The sequence below is a fragment of the Macrobrachium nipponense genome, chromosome 4 (assembly GCF_015104395.2).
Source record: "Macrobrachium nipponense isolate FS-2020 chromosome 4, ASM1510439v2, whole genome shotgun sequence".
Classification (NCBI taxonomy): Eukaryota; Metazoa; Arthropoda; class Malacostraca; order Decapoda; family Palaemonidae; genus Macrobrachium; species Macrobrachium nipponense.
The window spans coordinates 87,435,734-87,457,448 of NC_061100.1; the positions used below are offsets into that span (position 1 = coordinate 87,435,734).

Sequence of the window (21,715 nt, forward strand, 5' to 3'; positions counted from 1 at the left end):
TAGAATACAACAAAAAACAACCTATGGTTATAGCTTTTATCTGTTTTGAAATATTTTCATATAAATAACGATAAATAGAAAAAATTCATCCTTCAGTCAACTTTAACTTGACTGAAATGGTCGAAAACTGCAATTGTAAGCTACAACACTTACAGTCTAGTAATATTCAATCAATTACCTTCATTTTGCAACAAACAGGAAGTCTCTAGCACAATATTTTGATTTATGGTGAATTTTTGAAAACGGCTTTTTTTTTACGTCTGCCCGTTATGAATTCATGCATCATTTTGTGATTTTTTCTCTGTGTTGCCTTGATCGTTTTACAATGTGTTATATACCAAAATGATAACAATTTAGCGTACAATACAACGAAAAAAAATTAACTCGTTAGCTTTCACCGTTTTGCTCACAGCGCGATTTGTATATAATTATATATGAAAATTTTTTTTCGCGCTGTCATATATCCCAATATTTATATGTGATAATGATTTTTTTTTTCATTTCTGATGGTTGCATACTAAACTTCAGGCAATGACAAAAAAAGGAGCCAAAAATGAACTCTTAATCTTGAAAACTAAGCATGCAGTGTTTTGAAAAAAACATTTTTTCCGCTTCGGTGCTCAGTCTCGAACGCTGCTGGCACATGGGAGACAATTTTTGAAATACCGCTTCGGCGTTTAAGGGTTAACTATAGCCTTGACATCGCACTTTATATCCCACAACAAAAGAATATCAGTTCAAGTAAAACAGAATATAATATTTACCAAATTACTATGAAATACCTACTTACAAGGGCCAGAATGGCAATAATAAGGCACATACAACACTACATTTGCCAAAGAAAAATATATATCAACATTTAAGGAATCTTGGAAAATATTACACAAATCATTAACACAGGATAAATATTGAAATCCCTGCAGAAATATGAACAAAACCAAAAATTATGACAAATATGCAAAATAAATATAGAAGCAGAGACAGCAAAGTGCAGTTTGCCCGAGAGACACAACAAAAGTGTATTGTCTACTACAACTGCTCCAAGGAAAGCTACACTGAGACATACCCAGCAAAGTTAATGGGAATTCTTTTTCAGTTGTGTATAAGAATCTACTGACAAAATGTATAATCTGATGGGGCTGAGTTAAACTAATCAGTATTACATAAAAATACTGAATATAACAGATACAAAAAGGAAAATAAAATATCAACTGCACCACTAACGAAGAAAAACATAAATGATATTTATGGGAAGTAATGCAGACATAACTGGCAATAAAAAATCAATATTGGATTACTGTACGTACACAAAAATAATGAAGAATCATTTTAGAATTTCCAAATGAAGGAAATACTAGGGATAAAAGTTCAGAAGCAGCAATAAACAAAAATATATAGTATATAACCAATAACCAACAACAAATCAAATAAAACTAAGTGGTAGAAAACCAAATATGTACTACTTCAAACACAACAAACAAAGAAATGTAGAGCAACAAAACCTTCCTTTTTATATAAGTAACTTACCAAGTAATTACATAGATATTAGTTTCTAACTATCACACAGCTTAAATTTTGAAATTTGCAGTAGTACTTCTACTGTTTTATTGTAGGTAACTAACCCTGCCCAATTTTGGGGAAGAATAGCATGAACACAGCTGAAGAGCTCAATTCGTTTCTGCTGGTCACAATAAAATTTTCTTGTTCCACAGTCTTTTTAACCTAATTGTTTTCACTAAATCTTAAAAATAAGTTTTTCCTACATCAAAACCTATTTGTTATATTAGTAAAATAAAGTTTTATATATACTTAGCAAGTAATTAGAAAATCAGAGCCCTCCCTCCTCCCCTCTCATGACAAAGGGTACAAATGAACTGAGCTCTTTAGCTGTGTTGGAACTATTCTTCCCCGAAAGTGGGTGGGGTTAGTTACCTACACTAATACAATAGAAGCGCTACTTGGCATTTCAAAATTTAAGCTGCCACAAAACTTAATAAAATGAAAACACTATGAAAAGCCAGAATTATACAAACCTCCAAAATAAACAATTCACAGTGAATAATGAGCAAATAATAAATGATTGACACTTCTAGCAAGAACTGGTACAAAAAATACATGCAAACAGTTAATACCACTGCAATTTACACTAATTCACACTGAAAAGTGAAAAGGTTGAATATTGAAGTGAATTAGTAATGAAAAAGATAGAAAACAAAAAACTGGTGATTTTAATTGGCTGGAAGATGTCAAGTTTACTGAGCAAAAAACCAATTACAGTACTACAAACAATGGAATATATGGATGGTTCCTTCAAGTGAATCCAGGTGATCTGTGTATAATTGCTCTTCTTCTGTCTAGAAGAAAAAGGACTGAAAGTTTGGGAACCCTGAAGACTGAAAAATTTGGGTGGCATGTGGTTGATGGTCTTGTATGAAACAATTCTATATTCTTTATAAATAATTTGCCATACTTACCATAATAACAATAATTGTAGAAGAAAAAATTGTAGGAAGATCGTAACTCTGCAATTTTGAAGTTAAAGCGTCTGAAGCCATTTGTTCACACTCTTGATAAAACTTCAGCACTCTCTTTGCCTCTGATTCTTTATAGTCCTCATCTGGAGGATCCTTATTCAATTTTTCTAATACTTCTTTGTGAAGTTTTGTTGCTTCTTCAAAAAGTAAATCAGCATTATCTGTAAAAGTATAATTCCAATTGCCAATTCTGTTTTCAAATTAACCCATTCAAAATACAAAAATTAAGACTACTCATTATTTATACATACACCCTACTTTTGCCAAGAAAAAACAAAAAAGAAGCAGTTACTTAAAAACAAACTGCATGTGTACTGATTGCCCATGCATCTCCATACTGATAAAAAATATTAAAAAGTTGGTAGACGTAACTAAGCCAAATAAAGTGCTATCTTTTTCATATAATTCAAATAATTTACCTTTCATGTATACAATAGAGTAACAAAGTATTATCAAAGTCCTACTAAATTTAGATATATAATAAGATCAGTAAAACTCATGTTAGGCTTTATTTAACTTTGGATAAACTTTATATATAATATATATGTTTGCTATTTTTTTTATTTCATCCCCAATTCCATATAGACTAGAACAAATTATTTCTACAATGGTGCACACTATTCAAGAAGGCTTCTAGGGATGGCCCAAGGAACTACAAGCCTATCAACCTAACTTCAGTTTCTGGGAAGATATTTGAAATTACCATCAGACAAGATAATGTGATTCAAAAGCAACAGGCTAATTCTACAAAGTCAACATGGATTTCCTAGTAGATCATGCTTAACCAACCTTTTAGACTTCTTCCACGACATGTTTAGTACTTATGATAAAAGCAAAGCAATAAATATATTCCGTCTGTAATTTCAGAAGACATCTGACAAGGTTTCGCATAAAAGATTAATGGGAAGAGTAAGAATTCAAGGTAACACAGATAAGTAGATTAGAAAGAAGACTGGGTACTTGACACAAATCAAAAGAGTTTTCATCAATGAGACATCCACTTATAGGCAAAATGTCACAGGTGGTATGCCTCAGGATTCAATACTTGGTCCTATGCTTTTTACTATCTATACAAATGACCCAGACTTAGGACTTACTAGCCAAATAAGCAATTACTGATAACACAAAATGGGCTTATGATGCCATTCAACTTCAATAACTACAGTTAACATCATATGATACAAAAATAAGTGTCTTAACCCTTAAACGCCGACTGGACGTAATTTACGTCGACATTTTTTGTCTCTCGGGTGCCGACTGGACGTATTTTAAGTTGACATACAAAAGTTTTTTAAAAATTCGCGGAAAAATACTTTTTGGCCTACCAGCCGACAACTCTTGAATCACGCGCCTTGGAGGATGCTGGGAGTTCACAGATCAAGGTGTTGTTTTGTTTACAATCGTTACGCAGGCGCGCAAGCGTGAATTTCTTTTTTGCCGCACTAAAAAGTATCTGTGACACATCTCGGAAATTATTTTGTCACTTTGACATAATTTTTGTACCATTTTAAATTAGCCGTTACATGGAGTATTATATATGAAAATGTGTGCATTTTTATGTAGAATACAACAAAAAAATACTCATGATTGTAGCTTTTATCAGTTTTGAAATATTTTCATATAAATAACGATAAGTGCCAAAATTTCAACCTTCGGTCAAATTTGACTCTACCAAAATGGTCGAAAAACACAATTGTAAGCTAAAACTCTGATATTTTAGTAATATTCAATCATTTACCTTCATTTTGCAAAAAATTGGAAGTCTCAAGCACAATATTTCGATTTATGGTGAATTTATGAAAAAAATAACATTTTCTTTACGTCCGCGCGGTAACTCTTCCGAAAAAATCATACGTGCGATTGTGGTAATGTTTGCACCATTTTAAATTAGCCGTTACATAAAGTTTTATAAATGAAAATATGCGCAATTTCATTTAGAATACAACTAAAAATAATTGAAGGTTGTAGCTTTTCTCATTTTTGAAATATTTGCATATAAATCACGATAAATAGAAAAAAAACTATGTTCGGTCAACTTTGACTCTACCGAAATGGTCGAAAAACGCAATTGTAGGCTAAAACTCTTACAGTCTAGTAATATTCAGTCATTTATCTTCATCTTGAAACTAATTCGAAGTCTCTAGCACAATATTTAGATTTATGGTGAATTAAAAAAAAAACTTTCCTTCCCTCCGTGCGCGGATTCTCCGCCACAAATCTCCGAAATGCGTACGTACCATTCTCGGAATATTTGCTCCGTTTCATATTAGACATTTCATAGAGTTTTATATATGAAAATGTGCGCAATTTCATGTAGAATAAAACAAAAAATATTTGAAGGTTGTAGCTTTTCTAATTTCCGAAATAATTGCATATAAAAAAATATATATAAAAAAATTCGACATTCGGTCAACTTTAACTCATCAGATATGGTCGAAAACTGCAATTGTAAGCTAATACTCTTACAGTATAGTAATATTCAATCATTTGTCTTCATTTTGAAAGAAATTGGAAGTTTCTAGGACAATATTTAGATTTATGGTGAATTTTTGAAAAAAATATTTGTTTACGTCTGCGCGTTACGAATTCATGCATTATTTTGTGATAATATTTTCTCTGTGTTGCTTTTATCGTTTTACAATGTGTTATATACCAAAATTATTGCAATTTAGTGTACATTACAACGAAAAAAAAGTAACTTGTTACCTTTAACCGTTTTGCGCATAGCGCGATTTGAATACAATTATATATGAAATTTCGTTTTTGCGCTATCATATATCGCATTATTTATATATGATAATGATAATTTTTTTCATTTCTGATGGTTGCATACTAAACTTCAGGCACTGACAACAAAAGGAGCCAAAAATGAACTCTTAATCTTGAAAACTAAGCGCGCTGATTTTTTGAAAAACATATTTTTTCCACTTCCACTCTCACTCCGAAACACCTCCGGCACACGGGAGACAATTTTTATTTTACCGCTTGGGCATTTAAGGGTTAAGTATGACCTCCTTGGCAAGAAGATACAGAGATGTCATTAAAAGAAAGATCACTATTGACTTACAACCTTCAAAGCAATGTATACAAGTTTAAGTGAAAACCAAAAAATGCTAGGATACATTAAATGGTTAGAACCAACATGACATTTTTATAATAAAACAGTTTTAAGTATACTTACCCAGTAATTACATAGCTATAAGTTCCACTCATACAGCAGCTTGAATTCAAAATTTTGGGGATGACACTTCAAGCTATTGTTTAGGTGACCAGTCCTGCCCACTAGCAGGAGAATAGGAACGAATGTGAGCAGCAAGCTCAGTTTTTCATGCCTTATGTCCATCAGAGGGGAGGAGGGGGAGGAAGGAGGGGAGGGCTCTAATCATGTAATTACAGGCAGTCCCCAGTTATTGGCGGACTCGGTTATCGGCGATCCGGTTTTATGGCGCTTGTCTAGCGCCATAAAATCAGTGATTTGTGGTGCTATAACAGGACAAGTTACGGTTATCGGCACCATAAGGATGCTTACTGAGTTTCCCTTAATGGCAGTTTTCACTTATTGGCACACCTCTGGGAACGGAACTCCCGGAAAAGTCATTTTTAATTTAGTAACTTACCCAGTAATTACATAGTTGATTCCTACATTGAAGGAGGTGGGAGACATGGACATAGTATACAACTTCAAAATATTATTTAATAAATTGAAATAGAAATTCTGTTAGCATTGAATACAATAATTGTTGTTTCCTTATCAGATAAGAGAGCTACTGGGATACTGCCTCTGGTTGGTGCTCATCTTAACCTGTCATGACGTGGCGGTACAGCCGCCAAGAGTCGCCTCCCACTCAGTGGGAACTTTGCAGCGAAAAGAACTTCGATGGCTAGCAAAGCATGATAGGTGCCCGACCTTGCCATGGGCACAGCACCAAAATAAAACAACAATACAAAATTGTCACCTACACTAAAATAAAACCAAAACCCATCCACTGAAAGTGGTGGGTGCTTCAGGTGCACTGCACCCTCTGGCTCTGCAAAACTCAACACCTTATTACAAGCTAAGAAAATCCTATGCTTCCTTCCTCTATACCATGCCAGTCACTAGAAAAGGTCTGAATACAATTTCAACTTCCATAAAATTAGAGAGAAACGAAGACCAATTACATTCCCAGTAGTTTGAAGGCAGAATGGACTTACAAGGGATAAAATACAAGTAAGCTAAAGGGGCAGAGGTTGCTCTGATTTCCTTACCTTTACTTATATGAAGGCAAACTGCTCTCTAAATTCTGAGTGTGCCTCAAGGTAAAAGTCCATAAGTGTAATACATTCTTGTCAGTGGATGAAATGGATCTTGCCATACCACTATATGCAAAGGATGTTTTTCTGGAAACTCCAAATGGACAGGGACCTCCCTACTCTCCCACAGAGCTGGAGAGTATTTGAATGCTCAGAGAACGATCTGGTATCAGGTTGTAGCTGGTGCCAGAAGTGCTGTGCGCCAGATGAGCCATGAGCTCGGGACTGGTGGGCACTCAGTGCAAGAGATGGCGTCAGGCTGCAACTGGCACTAAATGAATAGTGCACTAGGTGAGCTGGACGCCAAACAATCTCAAGGGTCATGGCTCTATAACTGGGTCAGACAGTAGCTTATGTCAAACAGCAGCTGTTACCCGGCGAACTGGGTATCAGATAAGCTATAAGTCCGAGGTGCTGTAAAGCCCTAATTCTGGGAGCCAGACCTTTAGCTGGCTCTAGGCAAGTTGGATGCCAGGAGAGCTAGGAGTTCTGGTTTCACTTCTAAGGAGAGTGAAATGCAGAGGACGATTATACCTCCAGTAGGAAGATGCAGAAAAGAAGTAAGGGGCATATTGTGCCTGAAAAACTAAGGAAGAGGCTGGATCTCACTAGTACGTCCTAGTCGAACTCAGAGGTTACTTATAAGGGTGTCTTCCGAGTAGGGGGATCGATAAGAGGAAAACAAGGGAACAAGCAAGGAACATCTGGTTCCAGGAGACATGATCTATTCCTCACATGGATGCTGGCTCCTACCGCTGCAAAGGGAAAACAACTTCACTCTTTTTGGAGGAGGTTTGGATGTCAACTTCTTGAAAGCCTAACCTCCCAACCTCCCTTGGACTTCCAGTTTGCCTCCTCCCAGGAGCAGAGGAGTCTGACAGGGACCTTTCATCTACGAGAACTGAGGAACATATAGCCAACTCCTCCACTGCACAACACTTCAATACCACAGGATTAACATTGCTAACTACAACATAAACTGGCAATGGCATGTGAAGAACGCGAGGGAGCCAGGCATGGAAGCAAGTGGATAACATTATATGGCTAGTAGTAGGAGAGAAAATAAGATTTGTGCTGACTGTTAACTTTGTTTGGTTCATGTACAACCCTCCACACAGATAAATATACCTTTGGCAGGTTCTTGAAGTTTTCAAAATACGGTTCTTTTATATTTTATAACAGTCTTTAAGTTTTTTCACTTCAGCATTATATTAATTCAGAAAAAAAGGAGTCTTCAGTTGCTTTCTTCTTGTATGATCTTCAATTTAGGCACATTAGATGCTGACCATGGGCATTGATGGATGCTTTTGGGCACTCCTGGGCACATATGGTCAGTCCTGTGCATTTATGGATGGTCCTGGATGCTCATGAGCACTTTGGCGACTATGAGCACTGATGGACGCTCTGGTGCTTATGGACGCTTTGGGCTCACGGGTGCTTTTAGTGCCTTGTCGCTTAGAGCACAAGCTAGCGCCAGGTGGAAGATGATGCAAATGTTGCAGTCTTGTGGTTGTTCATCTGATAACATGGTCAAATAGAATACAATTTTTAAAAATTTAATCTTTAAATAAAAATTTAAAGATGTATCAAAATTTGTCAAGTCAAAATGAATATCCATCTCCTACTCATAGTCAACTCTGACCATTATGAAGGTAAACTATGCGGATGTAATTGCATTAGCAACACTGACGTTTAGCCATTTACCCACACTAAATGTGGTCAAGGCGACAATGCTGGCCCCATTGAGCGCTCGTAGACAAGCTGGCGTCATGCTGAAGTGAGTGCTTCTGGTTTCTGGAAGAAAGAAGCATTCACAATCTGTGGATCAACTTAGATATGTACTCTCTTTTTACAGGATACATGAGAAATCATCTCAGAAAAGTCTTCAGACTATACTACTGAAGTGAGTGCTATCCTGAAGCAACTACAGGCAATCCCCAGCTGACGACTGGTTCAGCTTACGATGTTCCAAGGTTACGACACTTTTTGATTATACATATTCATCACAAATTATTTCCAGGGTTACGACACATGTTCCAGGGTTATGCCACTTATGACGCCAATCTGACGGAAGAAATATGACTCCAAAAATGCAAAATATGTAGTCAATATTCGGAGTTTTTTTATGGAAAATGCAATAAAAATGCATTTTCTGGGCTCAGCTCGTGTCGCTGCGCGAAATATCCTTTAATCTATTATTTCTAGGGTAAATGTACTAACACATACCAGAGAATAAATAAAATAAAGAAAAAGGTCAGTATAACTGACTCGCTCACCCTCCAAGAGGGTGTCGGTATGAACACTAGGCGAGTGAGACCACTACCACGAGCCAAATACCAATAGAAATCTCCCACAACAAAAACCCTCCATGAGGAGAGCCGACCCACAGAGTGAGCAGCTCGTACTACTACTACTCCATCCCATGCTGCCGACTGCTGCGCCTCTAGTGGCCATCCTTTTCAGTTAGCACCTCACGAGCAGACGTGATATTTTTCTCTCTGTGTTTTTTGTGCCCTTTCGTTGGATTTATCTATGATGGAGCGTGCAGCTATTGCAGCAGCTAAGTTAAGTACTCAGTATTTATGGTTAGTTGGTTTTTTCCGGCCCTCGGTCAGTATTTGCCGTTTTTTAGGTATAAATACGTACTCGGGGTCGAAGCATGGCAGCATGGTTCTGCCGCGTGGTGGGTTCGTTCTCGGTCTCCCATACCTAGAACATCCCATTCTCTATACGCTCTATAGTTTTTATTATCCGTTTACTTAGGGTACTGTCTACTCAGGTTTGTCATGCATGCATGTCTTTACCTATGTAGGCTTTCTTCTTTCCAGACCCTAGTCCCGGCTCTTAGTATCGGCCTCTGACTAGCTTTGAGTGGTAGACTTTCCTTCGGGTTAGTCGTACACTCCTGGATTTTTTCTCCTACTTTATTGTTTTCTTTCTTTTATTTTATTTTATTACCATGTATTTTGTTATGGTTAGGTTAGTTGGGCGTCTGGCTTAGCCTAGGTCCTGGCCTCCTTGAGCCTATGCTACCGATCATCAGTTCGGTTGCTTCCCTCCCTATAGCATCTCTCTGATCAGTCGGTTTTGGCCCAGTGGGTCTCTATGCTACCGCTTTTCAGTTCAGTTGCTTCCCGATAGCATCTCTCTGATCAGTTGGTTGGTCCTAGGTTTAGTTGTCTTATTTTAGCCTTACCGTCTCGTGGTCACTACGCGATCACGAGACAGCCGACCCTGCCCCAGTCCCCGCCCCCCTCCTCCCCTCTTCCATAAGTCGGGGGAGGGGGGTGGGGCAGTCTGCCCACGCCTCGCTCCTTCCATAGAGTCCCGAGTGGGGCAGTCCCTGCCCACGCCGCTCCCTCATACACAGATCCCCCCTCTCTTCTCCCCCCAGGCGGAGGGGCCAGGGAGACGGGGACAGACCCAGACTGGACGCGACCTCTCCGGCTTCTCGGTCCGGCCCGGTGGGCGATGTGATGGGGGGTACTGGCCTTTCCCCCCCATCCGTTGCTTCCTTGTCGCTCCGCGGTTCGCTCGAGCCTGTATGTCTCCTCGCTCTTCCCGACCTTGCTAGGTCTCCTTTCATGATCGGAGTCCTGGCATCCAGCGGGAAGTTGTTTGTCCACCCAGTAGGGTGGACCGGAACATACAGTGGGTCCCTGCTAACCGTACCGTATTGCTGAGTTACTACACTCCGCTACGCACTGGACTTGCTCCGGTTCGTTTGAGTTTTAGGTTTAAGAGTTTTTAGATTAACTATAAGTTATCTTTAAAGTACCTTAAACTCTTCCCCCCTCTTCCCCCCCTACATGTTTTTACCGGATTCTCCGGGGATTATAGCCTATTCAGGCGGGGCAGGGGGCAGGGGGGGGTTATGCTAAAACTTTTTTCCGAGCTCCGGCATGCAACGGAGTTCTTCTGTCCTTTAGCCTGTAAGGTGTTTATTCTTTAAGATACTCATGTGTCTTCCACTTACAGGCCACCAACTGTGAGCATCCGGGATGCGCCGCCACACTTCAGGACCCATGTGGACACGAAGTTTGCCGGTCCCATGCTCCATGCGCGACTCTGCACGGGGACATCCAGGTCTGGTACCATGAGACGTTGTACCATATGTTACGATCTGGTGAGCCAGCTTTAGAAGGGGTGAGTATTCCATCTCCGGTAGCTGCTCCGCTTCTGTTTTAGTGCTTAAGTTTTTGCATCATCCACTTTAACTTAAGGCATCTAAGTTTAAGTTATATTTAAGTTTTAGTTTAAGTGATTCTTAAATCTAACCTACGCCCTCTCTTCCATGGCGCCGGCAGTGAAGGATACCGCACTGCAAACCCTGCGGGGGCCACCTGGTCGGCGGTTTTGGAAGAAGCCGCCGCCAAGGGTATGCCTTACATCTTGGAGAAGCGGTTGGCGCTGTTAATCTTCCCCGGAGGCAAGGCGACAGGATACGTCGAACCCAGTAGAGGCGGCCCCTACTATCGCCTTCATCCAACAACAGGCTGGCTGCCTCATTAACTGATCAAGACCAGGATATCTCCACAGACGTCGCGACTTTAGATATTAATGTAGAACCTATGGTAGGTGTAGACGACCTGTTGGTCGAGTAAGTAGGGTGGACACCCAAGGGTCACCCTTGGGTGTGACTGTTTCTTCTACTCCTGCAACCTCTCCATCCTTCCAAGGGTTTACAGGTGATGAATTATATACTCCTCCTGACGCTTCCGTTAGACCTAAGGTCAAGGGTCAAGCAGTGAAATCCTTGTCTAAGACGTCGTCGTCGTCTAAGAAGTCGACTTCGGCGTCATCCTCCTCACGTAAGTCTCCGGCTGCGAATCCCGGAGCAGACAAGTCTAAAACTTCTAGCTCCGGCTCTAAGTCCTCGAGGAGTAAATCCTCCAGAGAGAGATCTCGCACCCCGGCAGAGTCACCAGTTCCCTACCCTTGGTTCCGATTCAGAGCCACCCCTCCACCCCTCCGCGCAGCAGCTCCGGCCTTGACTCCAATGCTGGCCTGTTGCAACAGGTGGGCGACCTGGTTGGGTCCCTAAAGAGTAGCATGGAGCAAATGATCTCTCGTCTGTCGGATAGGATTACTTCCCAGGACTCCATTATAGCCGGACTGAGAGAAGTCCCATCTAGCCTCTCCTTCACTTTCCAATACGAGTGGAACTCAGCTTCCTCCGTATGACTCGCTACCCTCCGTTTCTCGATGAACAATCCATGGAGAGTAGCGTCAATACGCCCCCTTCCAAGAACGGTCTCATTTCCATACCGGAATTCGGAACTCGAAGGATAGAGGACTTCGAGTTCTTCCCGGTCGACCTCCAGCCTCCGTTCATAGGCTACGCAAGGCGGCTTACAGCTTCAGCCATGGTTCGGGATTGATAGGGTGCCTAAGGAGACAGTCCTCTATTCACGAGACCAGGCTCAGAGAGAAGGCTCAGATGTTTAGAGGACATGGATTGTTCCAATACAAGGATACAACCTTTCAAGAGTCCCTTTACCATTTTCACAATGGATGAGAGTACCCCCGCTCCCGTTCCTGACAAAGATCGCGAGTCTACCATCCAGCGGCCCAGAAGGGGGACCCCATGCCTCAATTAAAGGAAGCAGATCCCACATCTCCGTTGCTCCCCTCAGCCGGAGAATTGTGGGAGGACTTGCCAAACACCTTCTCAGCTGGCAAACTCAAACCGGACTGTGCTATGGAGCAGTTTGGTGAAAAGCTACCCAGGCTCCCAGATAGCCTTATTCAGGCTGAATTTGACGCAAAATCGCGACTAGCCAGATCAATTAACTCTATGGCTATGTCCGAGGTAACAACCATAGCTTATGGCTCAGAACCGCTTTTTAAGCTCATGACCAAAGACTGACTCAAACGGTACAGTCGGATATGTTTGAGTTGCCACTGCTAGAACGAATTGTCGGAAGCATGTCCTACAAGAGGCAACCATTCGACATGAACCGAATAGGTTGCTCTCGTCTAACATCTTGGGAGCAGCTCTTGTTCCCAGAAGCTATGGTGAAGGAAGTTCAGTCCAGAGTTACGAGCTGAACCAGAGCCTTAAGGACCGTTGGGGCCTTCAGCTAAGAGGAGACAAGACCTAACACCTAAAGGTAAGGGTCGGGTCGGGGGAAACCTAGGCGCTTCCATCCTTACCAGAAGAAGCAGTCACGCTTTCCTCAGCAAGTTCCAGCGGGGTGCCCTTAGTGCAAACAGCCCAACCATTCCACCTCTAAGGCTCAATCACAGCCAATTTATGTGATATCCCCTCAACCTCAGCCCTCCACCTCTTACGCCATCTCTCCAGCTTACAATCAAGCCTTCGAGAGTCAAGCTTCACAGAAGTATGACCGCTCGGGTAAGGGAGGCAGAGGTAAGCGTTCCTTTCGTGGGAGAGGATCGGGAGGCCCCTTTAACAGGGGAAAGCACTTCAGAGGAGGCCGAGGCGGTTACCAGAACCAATGAAGAACTTCAGGTAGGAGGGAGGCTGTTTTCCACTTTCGCCACCGGTGGAACTTCAGCGAATGGGCTCAGAGCATAGTGGTCAAAAGGCCTGGGTGGAGCTGGTTGACGAACCCACCTCCATCCAGACCTTTCCGTCAAACTTCCTTCCAAGGAATTGACAGAGTACGCAGAGGACCTCCTTCAGAAAGGAGCTATAGTGAGAGTCAAGAGATTAAAATTTCAAGGTCGCTTGTTCAGCGTGCCAAAGAAAGGGCTCACAAAAAAGAAGAGTAATCTTAGACTTGTCCCGCTTAAACTTAGCCATCCGCTGCGACAAGTTCAAGATGCTCACGATCTCACAGGTGCGGACCCTACTTCCCCGTGGGCCGTCACCACCTCTATCGATCTTACAGACGCCTACTATCATATCCCTATTGCAAGACACTTCCGTCCATATCTGGGTTTCAAGATAGGAGACCAGACATTCTCCTTCAAGGTAGTTCCCTTCGGGACTCAACGTGGCACCCAGGGTGTTCACGAAACTAGCGGAAGTGGTAGTGCGAAAAACAACTCAGATCACAAGGGATTATGGTTTAGTATAGCGTATCTCGACGATTGGTTGATCTGGGCGCCAACAGTCGAGGAATGCAACAGAGCCACACTGAAAGTGATTCAGTTCCTGGAATATCTAGGCTTCAAGATAAACAGGACCAAGTCAAGACTCACTCCAGAGTCAGACTTTCAGTGGCTGGGCATTCAATGGAATCTATCCTCCCATACTCTGTCGATTCCATCAACCAAAAGGAAAGAAATAGCGAAGTCAGTCAAGCATTTCTAAGTCACAAACTGGCGTCAGGAGAGCTCAGGAGAGGATCCTGGGTTCTCTCCAGTTTGCATCAGTGACAAACGTCTTAATGAAAGCCAAACTGAAAGACCTAACCAGAATCTGGCGCTCACGAGCAAATGTCAGGTCCAGGACAAAACTATCCTCAGTCCCTCTGATTCTAAAGAATCGACTTCAGCCGTGGGCGAAAGTCAAGAATTTGTCAGTGTCAGTACCCCTTCAGTTCCCTCCACCAGGGATTACCATCCACACAGACGCGTCCTTAAGCGGTTGGGGAGGGTATTCCCAGGTCCAAAAGGTTCAAGGAACTTGGTCACCTCAGTTCAGTCAGTTCCATAAATAAACGTACTGGAGGCAATGGCAGTGTTCTTGACTCTAAAAAGGTTGCGCCCACCAAAGTACTCCCACATAAAGCTAGTTTCTGGACAGCGCAGTGGTTAGTACAGTGGTATCAAATTTTAAACAGAGGAGGCTCCAAGTCACGTCATCTAAATCATGTGATGGTAGCCATCTTCTCCCTGGCAGACAAGTTCAGTTGGCATCTCTCCTCCACTCACATAGCTGGAGTGAGAAACTCATAGCAGACGCGTTATCCCGATCAGTACCCCTAGAGTCGGAATGGTCTCTGGACAACAGTTCGTTCCAATGGATCCTTCCAAAGAGTCCCAGGGGCTACAGGTGGATCTCTTCGCATCCCAAGCGAATCACAAGCTCCCCTGTTTACGTAGCCCCCAACCTGGACCCTCTGGCCTATGCCACGGACGCCCTGGCTCTGGACTGGAACAACTGGAAGAAGATTTATGTCTTTCCTCCAGTGAATCTTCTTATGAAAGTGTTAAACAAACTCAGGACGTTCAAGGGTCAAGTGGCTCTAGTAGCCCCAGCTGGCCGAAGAGCAATTGGTATCCCCTAATTCTGGAGCTGGGCCTTCGTCCTCTTCGGATCCCCAATCCCAGGCTCTCCCAGTCAGTACAAACGAAGACTGTGTTTTCGCTTCCTCAGGGATTCTCAAAACCCTAACTTTATGGATTTCATGAAGTTTGCGGCAAAAAGAGATGCGAATATTGACCCTCAGAATATTCTCTTCTTGGAATCCGATAAAAGGGATTCAACTTTGAGACAGTATGATGCTGCTGTCAAAAAGTTAGCAATCTTCCTGAGAGAATCTGATATTAGAATCATGACAGTTAATTCAGCTATATCCTTTTTTTCAGATCCTTATTTGAAAAAGGTTTAGCAGCTAGCACGATTACGACAAACAAGTCAGCCTTGAAAAAGATATTTCAATTTGGGTTCAACATAGACTTGACGGATTCCTACTTATCTCGTCTATTCCTAAGGCATGTGCTAGACTTAGACCTTCTGTAAGGCCTACGTCAGTTTCATGGTTCTTAAACGATGTTCTAAAAACTGGGCTTCAGAAACCGATAATGACACATGCTCGTTTATAATGCTCTTAAGGAAAAACCCTGTTTTTATTAAGCTTAGCTTCAGGAGCAAGAATTTCAGAACTGTCGGCTTTATCCAGAGATCCGGATCATATTCAATTCCTTCCCACAGGGAATACTACTTTCTCCGGAACGTAGCTTTTTAGCAAAGAATGAAGATCCTTTGATGAGGTGGGAACCTTGGAAGGGTACTACCCCTTTTCCACAAGATGTATCTCTTTGCCCAGTTACAACCTTACGAGCCTTTTCTGTCCAGGACCTCCTCATCCTCATCGGGTCCCCTCTTTAGGAGGGAAAAAGGGGTGGAACTTTTATCATTAAAGGCATCAGGCAACAAATCCTGTACTTTATTAAGCAAGCCAATCCTGACTCTTTCCCGAAAGCACATGATGTCAGGGCAGTAGCCACCTCAATTAATTATTTCCAACACATGAACTTCGATGAGTTGAAAAAGTATACCGGATGGAAATCGCCGACAGTGTTCAACGCCATTACCTTAAGTCCTTGGAAGCTCTGAAATTTTCAGCAGTAGCAGCGGGAAACATAGTTTCCCCTGATTCTAGTTAATTTATAGTAGAAGATTCAGTCCTCCTTTCTACCTGCTTCACCCAACAGTTCGTCTATTCCTACCGTGTTCATTTACATTCACCTGGTGTCTTAGCTGCTTTGATGATGATGTAGTGGGTTGGCCCCTTATTTTTGCCTAGGGACACTCACAGATGATTATGGATTTTGATCTCATGGATGTTACCCCCTTATTTTTATGCTAGGGGATACATCTCAATTACGATGGTTACGGGTTTTGTATATTAAGTCATATGCATTCCTTACATATTATCATTGTTGTTTAATTTGTTCATTTTTAATTGCTGTTATATATTTGATACATGCCTTTACACAGATACTATTTTGTTACATGTAAGCCAATTTACCTCTGTACATATGTAATTACCTTATGATAAGAAACATGTTTAGAATTAAGGGTAATTTAAGCATATTTCTATTTTGTATCACTGTGTATTTGTATCTTTTTAGCAATTATACTCTTTTTTTATATTTACTTTATTTTTTATTTGAGACCTATTCTATTTTATTTTATTTCTTTTGTTACAATCTTGTGCTATTTCTCTGGTACGATTTCGCGCAGCGACACGAGCTGAGCCCAGAAAAGGGATTTTGACGTAAGGAAAAATCTATTTCTGGGCGATTGGCTCGTGTCGCCAGCGAAATCCCACCCTACCCATCCCTTCGCCCAAGATTGTCTGCTAACTTCAGGATGGCCACCAGAGGCGCAGCAGTCGGCAGCATGGGATGGAGTAGTAGTAGTACGAGCTGCTCACTCTGTGGGTTGGCTCTCCTCATGGAGGGTTTTTTGTTGTGGAGATTTCTATTGGTATTTTGGCTCGTGGTAGTGGTCTCACTCGCCTAGTGTTCATACCGACACCCTCTTGGAGGGTGAGCGAGTCAGTTATACTGACCTTTTTCTTTATTTTATTTATTCTCTGGTATTTGTTAGTTACATTTACCCTATTATTAGAAATAATAGATTAAAGGATATTTCGCTGGCGACACGAGCCAATCGCCCAGAAATAGATTTTTCCTTACGTCAAAATCCCTTTTACATAGTTTTTAATGCACCCAAGGCATTAAAAGTAAGGTTTCCTTAGGATTTTTTATGATTTTCTGGCTTATGACAATTTTTGACCTACGATGCGTCTCAAGAATGGAACCCCCATCGTAAGCTGGGGACTGCCTGTACTGGGACCGATTCTTGGCTGATGAAAACTCATCTTCCTTAAACACCATTCTCTCCTACTACTTTCTGCCCTAACACTATAATTCTCTGCAAATGGAAATTCACCTTTAATTCTCTGCAAAGGCAAGTGCAAAGGTTAAAATAAAACCATTTACATACTGGCGGTCAGCAGACAAGGTTCAGTAAACAAAACAAAGAAAAAAATGCAAAACTTTGGCTCAAAGGAATGACAAAACATTAAAGAATTTCTTTTAAAGAAAATATTAATATGATAATACTATAATAAAATGAGATTTTATATGTACTTACCCATTAATTACTTAGCTAAGAGTTTTTACTCCACATCAGCTTAAATTTTCAAAACTAGCCGTAGCGACAGTCTTTTGTTTACATATGTGAATAGCCCCTCCCACTTTCGAGATAAGAGAAACAAACAACCTAAAGATCAATTTTGTTTATGCCCTAAGCCCTAGTCCATGTGCAGGGAGAGGTGTGGGCTTCCTTCATAATTAATGGGTAAGTATATAAAAATCTAATTTTATTATAAAAATATAATTTTTAGACAAGTAACTTGCAAAGTAATTACTTAACTGAATCCATATTGAATGGAGGAGGGATTCAGGGACAAAAACTATCCCAAACCATTACAAGTAATTTTGATGTATAAGAGATCTGAAAATAAAAATGTGCTACCATTTAAATAAATACTTGTTGTTCCTTACCTGTTGAGAGAGCTGCTGCAGGTAAATACTGCCTCTGGTTGGCACTTGTCTCAATATACTAGTAGCAGCGTGGAGGTATAACCAGGATCGCCTCTGCTGTAGTGGGTACTATATGCAATAGAGAGATTGTTTGAAAAGTACCAATAGTGACCACTCTAATGTTGTGAGCTCGGACTTTCAATACCCGTAAGACATCCTCCCCAATCTGGGAGTGAGCCTCTACTATTAAATATCTCAAAAAGAACGAACGCGCATTCTTGGATAATGGTCTCGAAGGATTTTTTACCAAGGACAATAAGTCACTTGTCGGGCCTCTTATCTTATTAAGATAACATCTGAGTGCTCTCACAGGTCATAGAGCTCTCTCATCATCCTCTGCCCCCAGAATCTCCATTAAACTTTTAATGGTAAATGACCGAGGCCAGGGGCGTATCAGGTTTTCAATTTTAGCTATTAAGACTAAGTGAGCAAACTGCATCTCCGTTAGAGAAACCAATCCTTTTATCATTGCGTGGATCTCACTAACTCTCTTAGTCGTAGCCAGAGCCACTAAAAACAACTTTTTCTAGTAACGTCTCTCAGTGAAGATAAGTGCATGGGTTCAAAACGTGCACTTTCTAGCCACTTAAGCACTACATCTACACCTCTAAGTCTAAACACTGACCTGAGCATCACCCTATAACCCTTAATAGTTGATGAAGCTAGCCCTTTTGACGATCTTAAATAAAACAAAAAAATCCGTAACTTGTGCTAAAGTTGTTTAAGAAGACGAGATGCTGTGTTTTTTACGTTAGTCTAAATACAGACCACTTACCCTGGTAGTGTCTGTCTATAGACTTACGTCTACATCTTGTGATGGCATTCGCCGCTTCCCTGGAAAACCCCTTCGCATGGACAAGTTTGACGATACAGTAAATCCCCCATTTTCGTGCACTCTGGATTCACGGACTCACGTATTTGCAGATTTCTCTCTGGAACATATACCCCCATTATTTGCAGAAAATTTTTTGCCTATTTGCAGTATTTTTCTATGAGAAATATCCACAAATTCCTGTTTTTTTTTAATTATTTCATCATAAAATGCACTTTTTGTGACAAAACTTAAAAAAAGCAGGTGGGTTTTTTTTGAGTTTTAACTAAAAAAAATAGGCACTCTTAAGAGTTTTTATGGGGTTCCAACTATTCAGGGATTATAGCTATTTGCGGGCGGTCTGGTACACATCCCCCTCAAATACTGGGGAACACTGTAGTCGAAACCTTGTCAGGGTCAGAGCGAATAATCCCTGATGGAACCTCCTGAAGTGGGGTTGTCTGAGCAGACTTGGAATCACAAGAAGGATTCTTAGATAGTCCACTAACAGATCGAGGAGCTCAAGGAACCATTCCTTCTGTGGCCAGAATGAAGCTACCAGGGTCATCCTGACACTATGATGGACTTGAATTTTCTTAAAACTTTGTTTAGCATTCCAAACAGGGGAAATGCATACAGATCCAGGAAAATTCACCATTATCGCATCTATCCCCCAAGCTAGCGGATCTGGAACTGCGGAACAGATTAGAGGCAGACAATTGTTCCTGGATGTTGCAAACATGTATAACATCGGTCTTCCCCACAATTTCTATACCTCAGAGCATACCCAACTTGTCCAGTGTCCACTCTGTGGGAAGAATTTGATTTTGGCAACTCAGTCCGTCTGCTATCTCATTATGCTGCCCCTGAATGAAGCGGGTCACCAATGTTGTATTTGTATCTGTCTGCCCAAAGAAGCAGTTCCCTTGCTGTCTCACACAAGGAAAATGAATGTGTTCCCCCTTGAAGACTTATATAAGTCAGAGCTGTAGTGTTGTCTGAGAAAATCACTACAGTTTTGTTGCAGACTTCATTTGAGAAATGCTGTAAACACACAAAAATCACTCTCAACTCATGTTAACCCTTAAACGCTGAGCTGCTATTTACCAAAGTGTCTCGTATGCCAGCGGCGTTCGGGGGTTAGCACCGAAGCAGAAAAAAAGTTTTTTTTAAAAAATCACAGCACGCTTAATTTTCAAGATTAAGAGTTCATTTTTGGCTCCTTTTTTTTGTCATTGCCTGAAGTTTAGTATGCAACCATCAGAAATGAAAAAAAATTCATTATCATATATAAATATTGGAATATATGAGTGCAAAAAAAATTTCATATATATTTGTATACAAATTGCGCTGTGAGCAAAACAGTTAAAGCCAATGAGTTATTTTTTTACGTTGTATTGTACACTAAATTGCAATGATTTTGTTATATAACAAACTGTAAAACGATTAAAGCAACACAGAGAAAATACTATCACAAAATGATGCATGAAATCATAACGCGCGGACGTAAAAGGGATTTTGACAAAGGAAAAATCTATTTCTGGGCAATGACCTGTGTCGCCCAGTGAAATGTTCCTTTAGCACTCATTTCTAAGGTATAAATATTGCTAAATATACTAGAGAAAAAAGCTATATGGTAATGCCAGAATATTCTGGCTCGCTCACCTTTATTGAAGGTGTCGGTATAGTATCTGGGGCGAGTGAAACCACTACCAGAGGTCCCCTGCCATTTAGTCTCTTCCTTTCTCAATATCCCTCGTCTACAGAGGAGCCGTTCTAGGCCCCCACTACCCGCTACAGCTACAACTAGCGCTTTGTTTACCATTCCTGTAGATAGCACCCAAGCTTGGGCCAGATAGGGTGTGGAAATCAGAGGGTGGGTATCACTGGGCAACACAGGTCACTGACCAGAAATAGATTTTTCCTTTGTCAAAATCCCTTTTCTGGGCCTAATCTGTGTCGCTCCGTGAAATAGTAACAGAGAATTGGCCCCACCAGCTTGGAAAGTTAGTGTAGATAAATTACTGTAAGGAAATTGAAACTTGTATAATTTATTAAATACTATTCAATAAGGGTTATTCATTTAATAAAGTTCCTTTATACTATGATGATTTTTAATGATATCCTTAAACTACAGTCCTTATCTACTAAACGGGGTTGTATAACCTAACATATAACATTAAATGAATCCTACAGCACTATACAGGAATTTATTTACACATATATGCAACCAGATATCCATATGTACAAGTAATAATGATCATAGTACAATCCAGGTGTCCATCAGGATAAAGTGTGCAACCCAGTAACAACCGAGCTAAGGTCAAGAATGCTAGCGAGGCAGGTAGGAGAGAGAAATGTAAAGAGAGACATAGGCTACTTAGACTAGTATTACTATGCTATGCAGTGTCAGGGGAAACTGTGTTCCCTGCTGCCACTGCTGGGAATTTAAGGGCCTCTAAGGATTTTAGGTAGTGGCGTTTAAATACTGTAGGTGATTTCCAGCCTGTATACTTTTTGAGATCGTCAAAGTTCATGTGTTGAAAATAATTAACTGAGGTAGCTACCGCCCTGACATCATGTACACGCGGAATTGATTCCAGGTTGGCTTGTTTGATAAAATATAGAATCTGTTGTCTGATTCCTTTTAAGGACATGGTCCCACCATTTTCCCTAATAAACAAGGGGCCTGAAGATTTCGTAGCGGTTTTGTTTAAATAGGCTTTTAGTGAATTAATGGGACATAAGGAAAGATCCTGAGGAAGTGGAACAATTTTCCATGGGGCCCACCTATCTTGTGGGTCTTCGTTTTTAGCCAAAAATT

At 40.9% G+C, this 21,715-nt stretch overlaps 1 protein-coding gene across 1 annotated transcript in view; it reads right to left on the minus strand.

Moving 5' to 3' along the window:
- LOC135211432 (GPI ethanolamine phosphate transferase 2-like) overlaps window positions 1-21,715 on the minus strand; it is a 468,113-nt gene that overhangs the window by 174,838 nt on the left and 271,560 nt on the right. Inside the window, exon 8 of the mRNA XM_064244742.1 lies at window positions 2,475-2,695. Within this exon, the coding sequence (XP_064100812.1) occupies window positions 2,475-2,695 (221 nt within the window). The remainder of the gene's footprint in view (window positions 1-2,474; window positions 2,696-21,715) is intronic.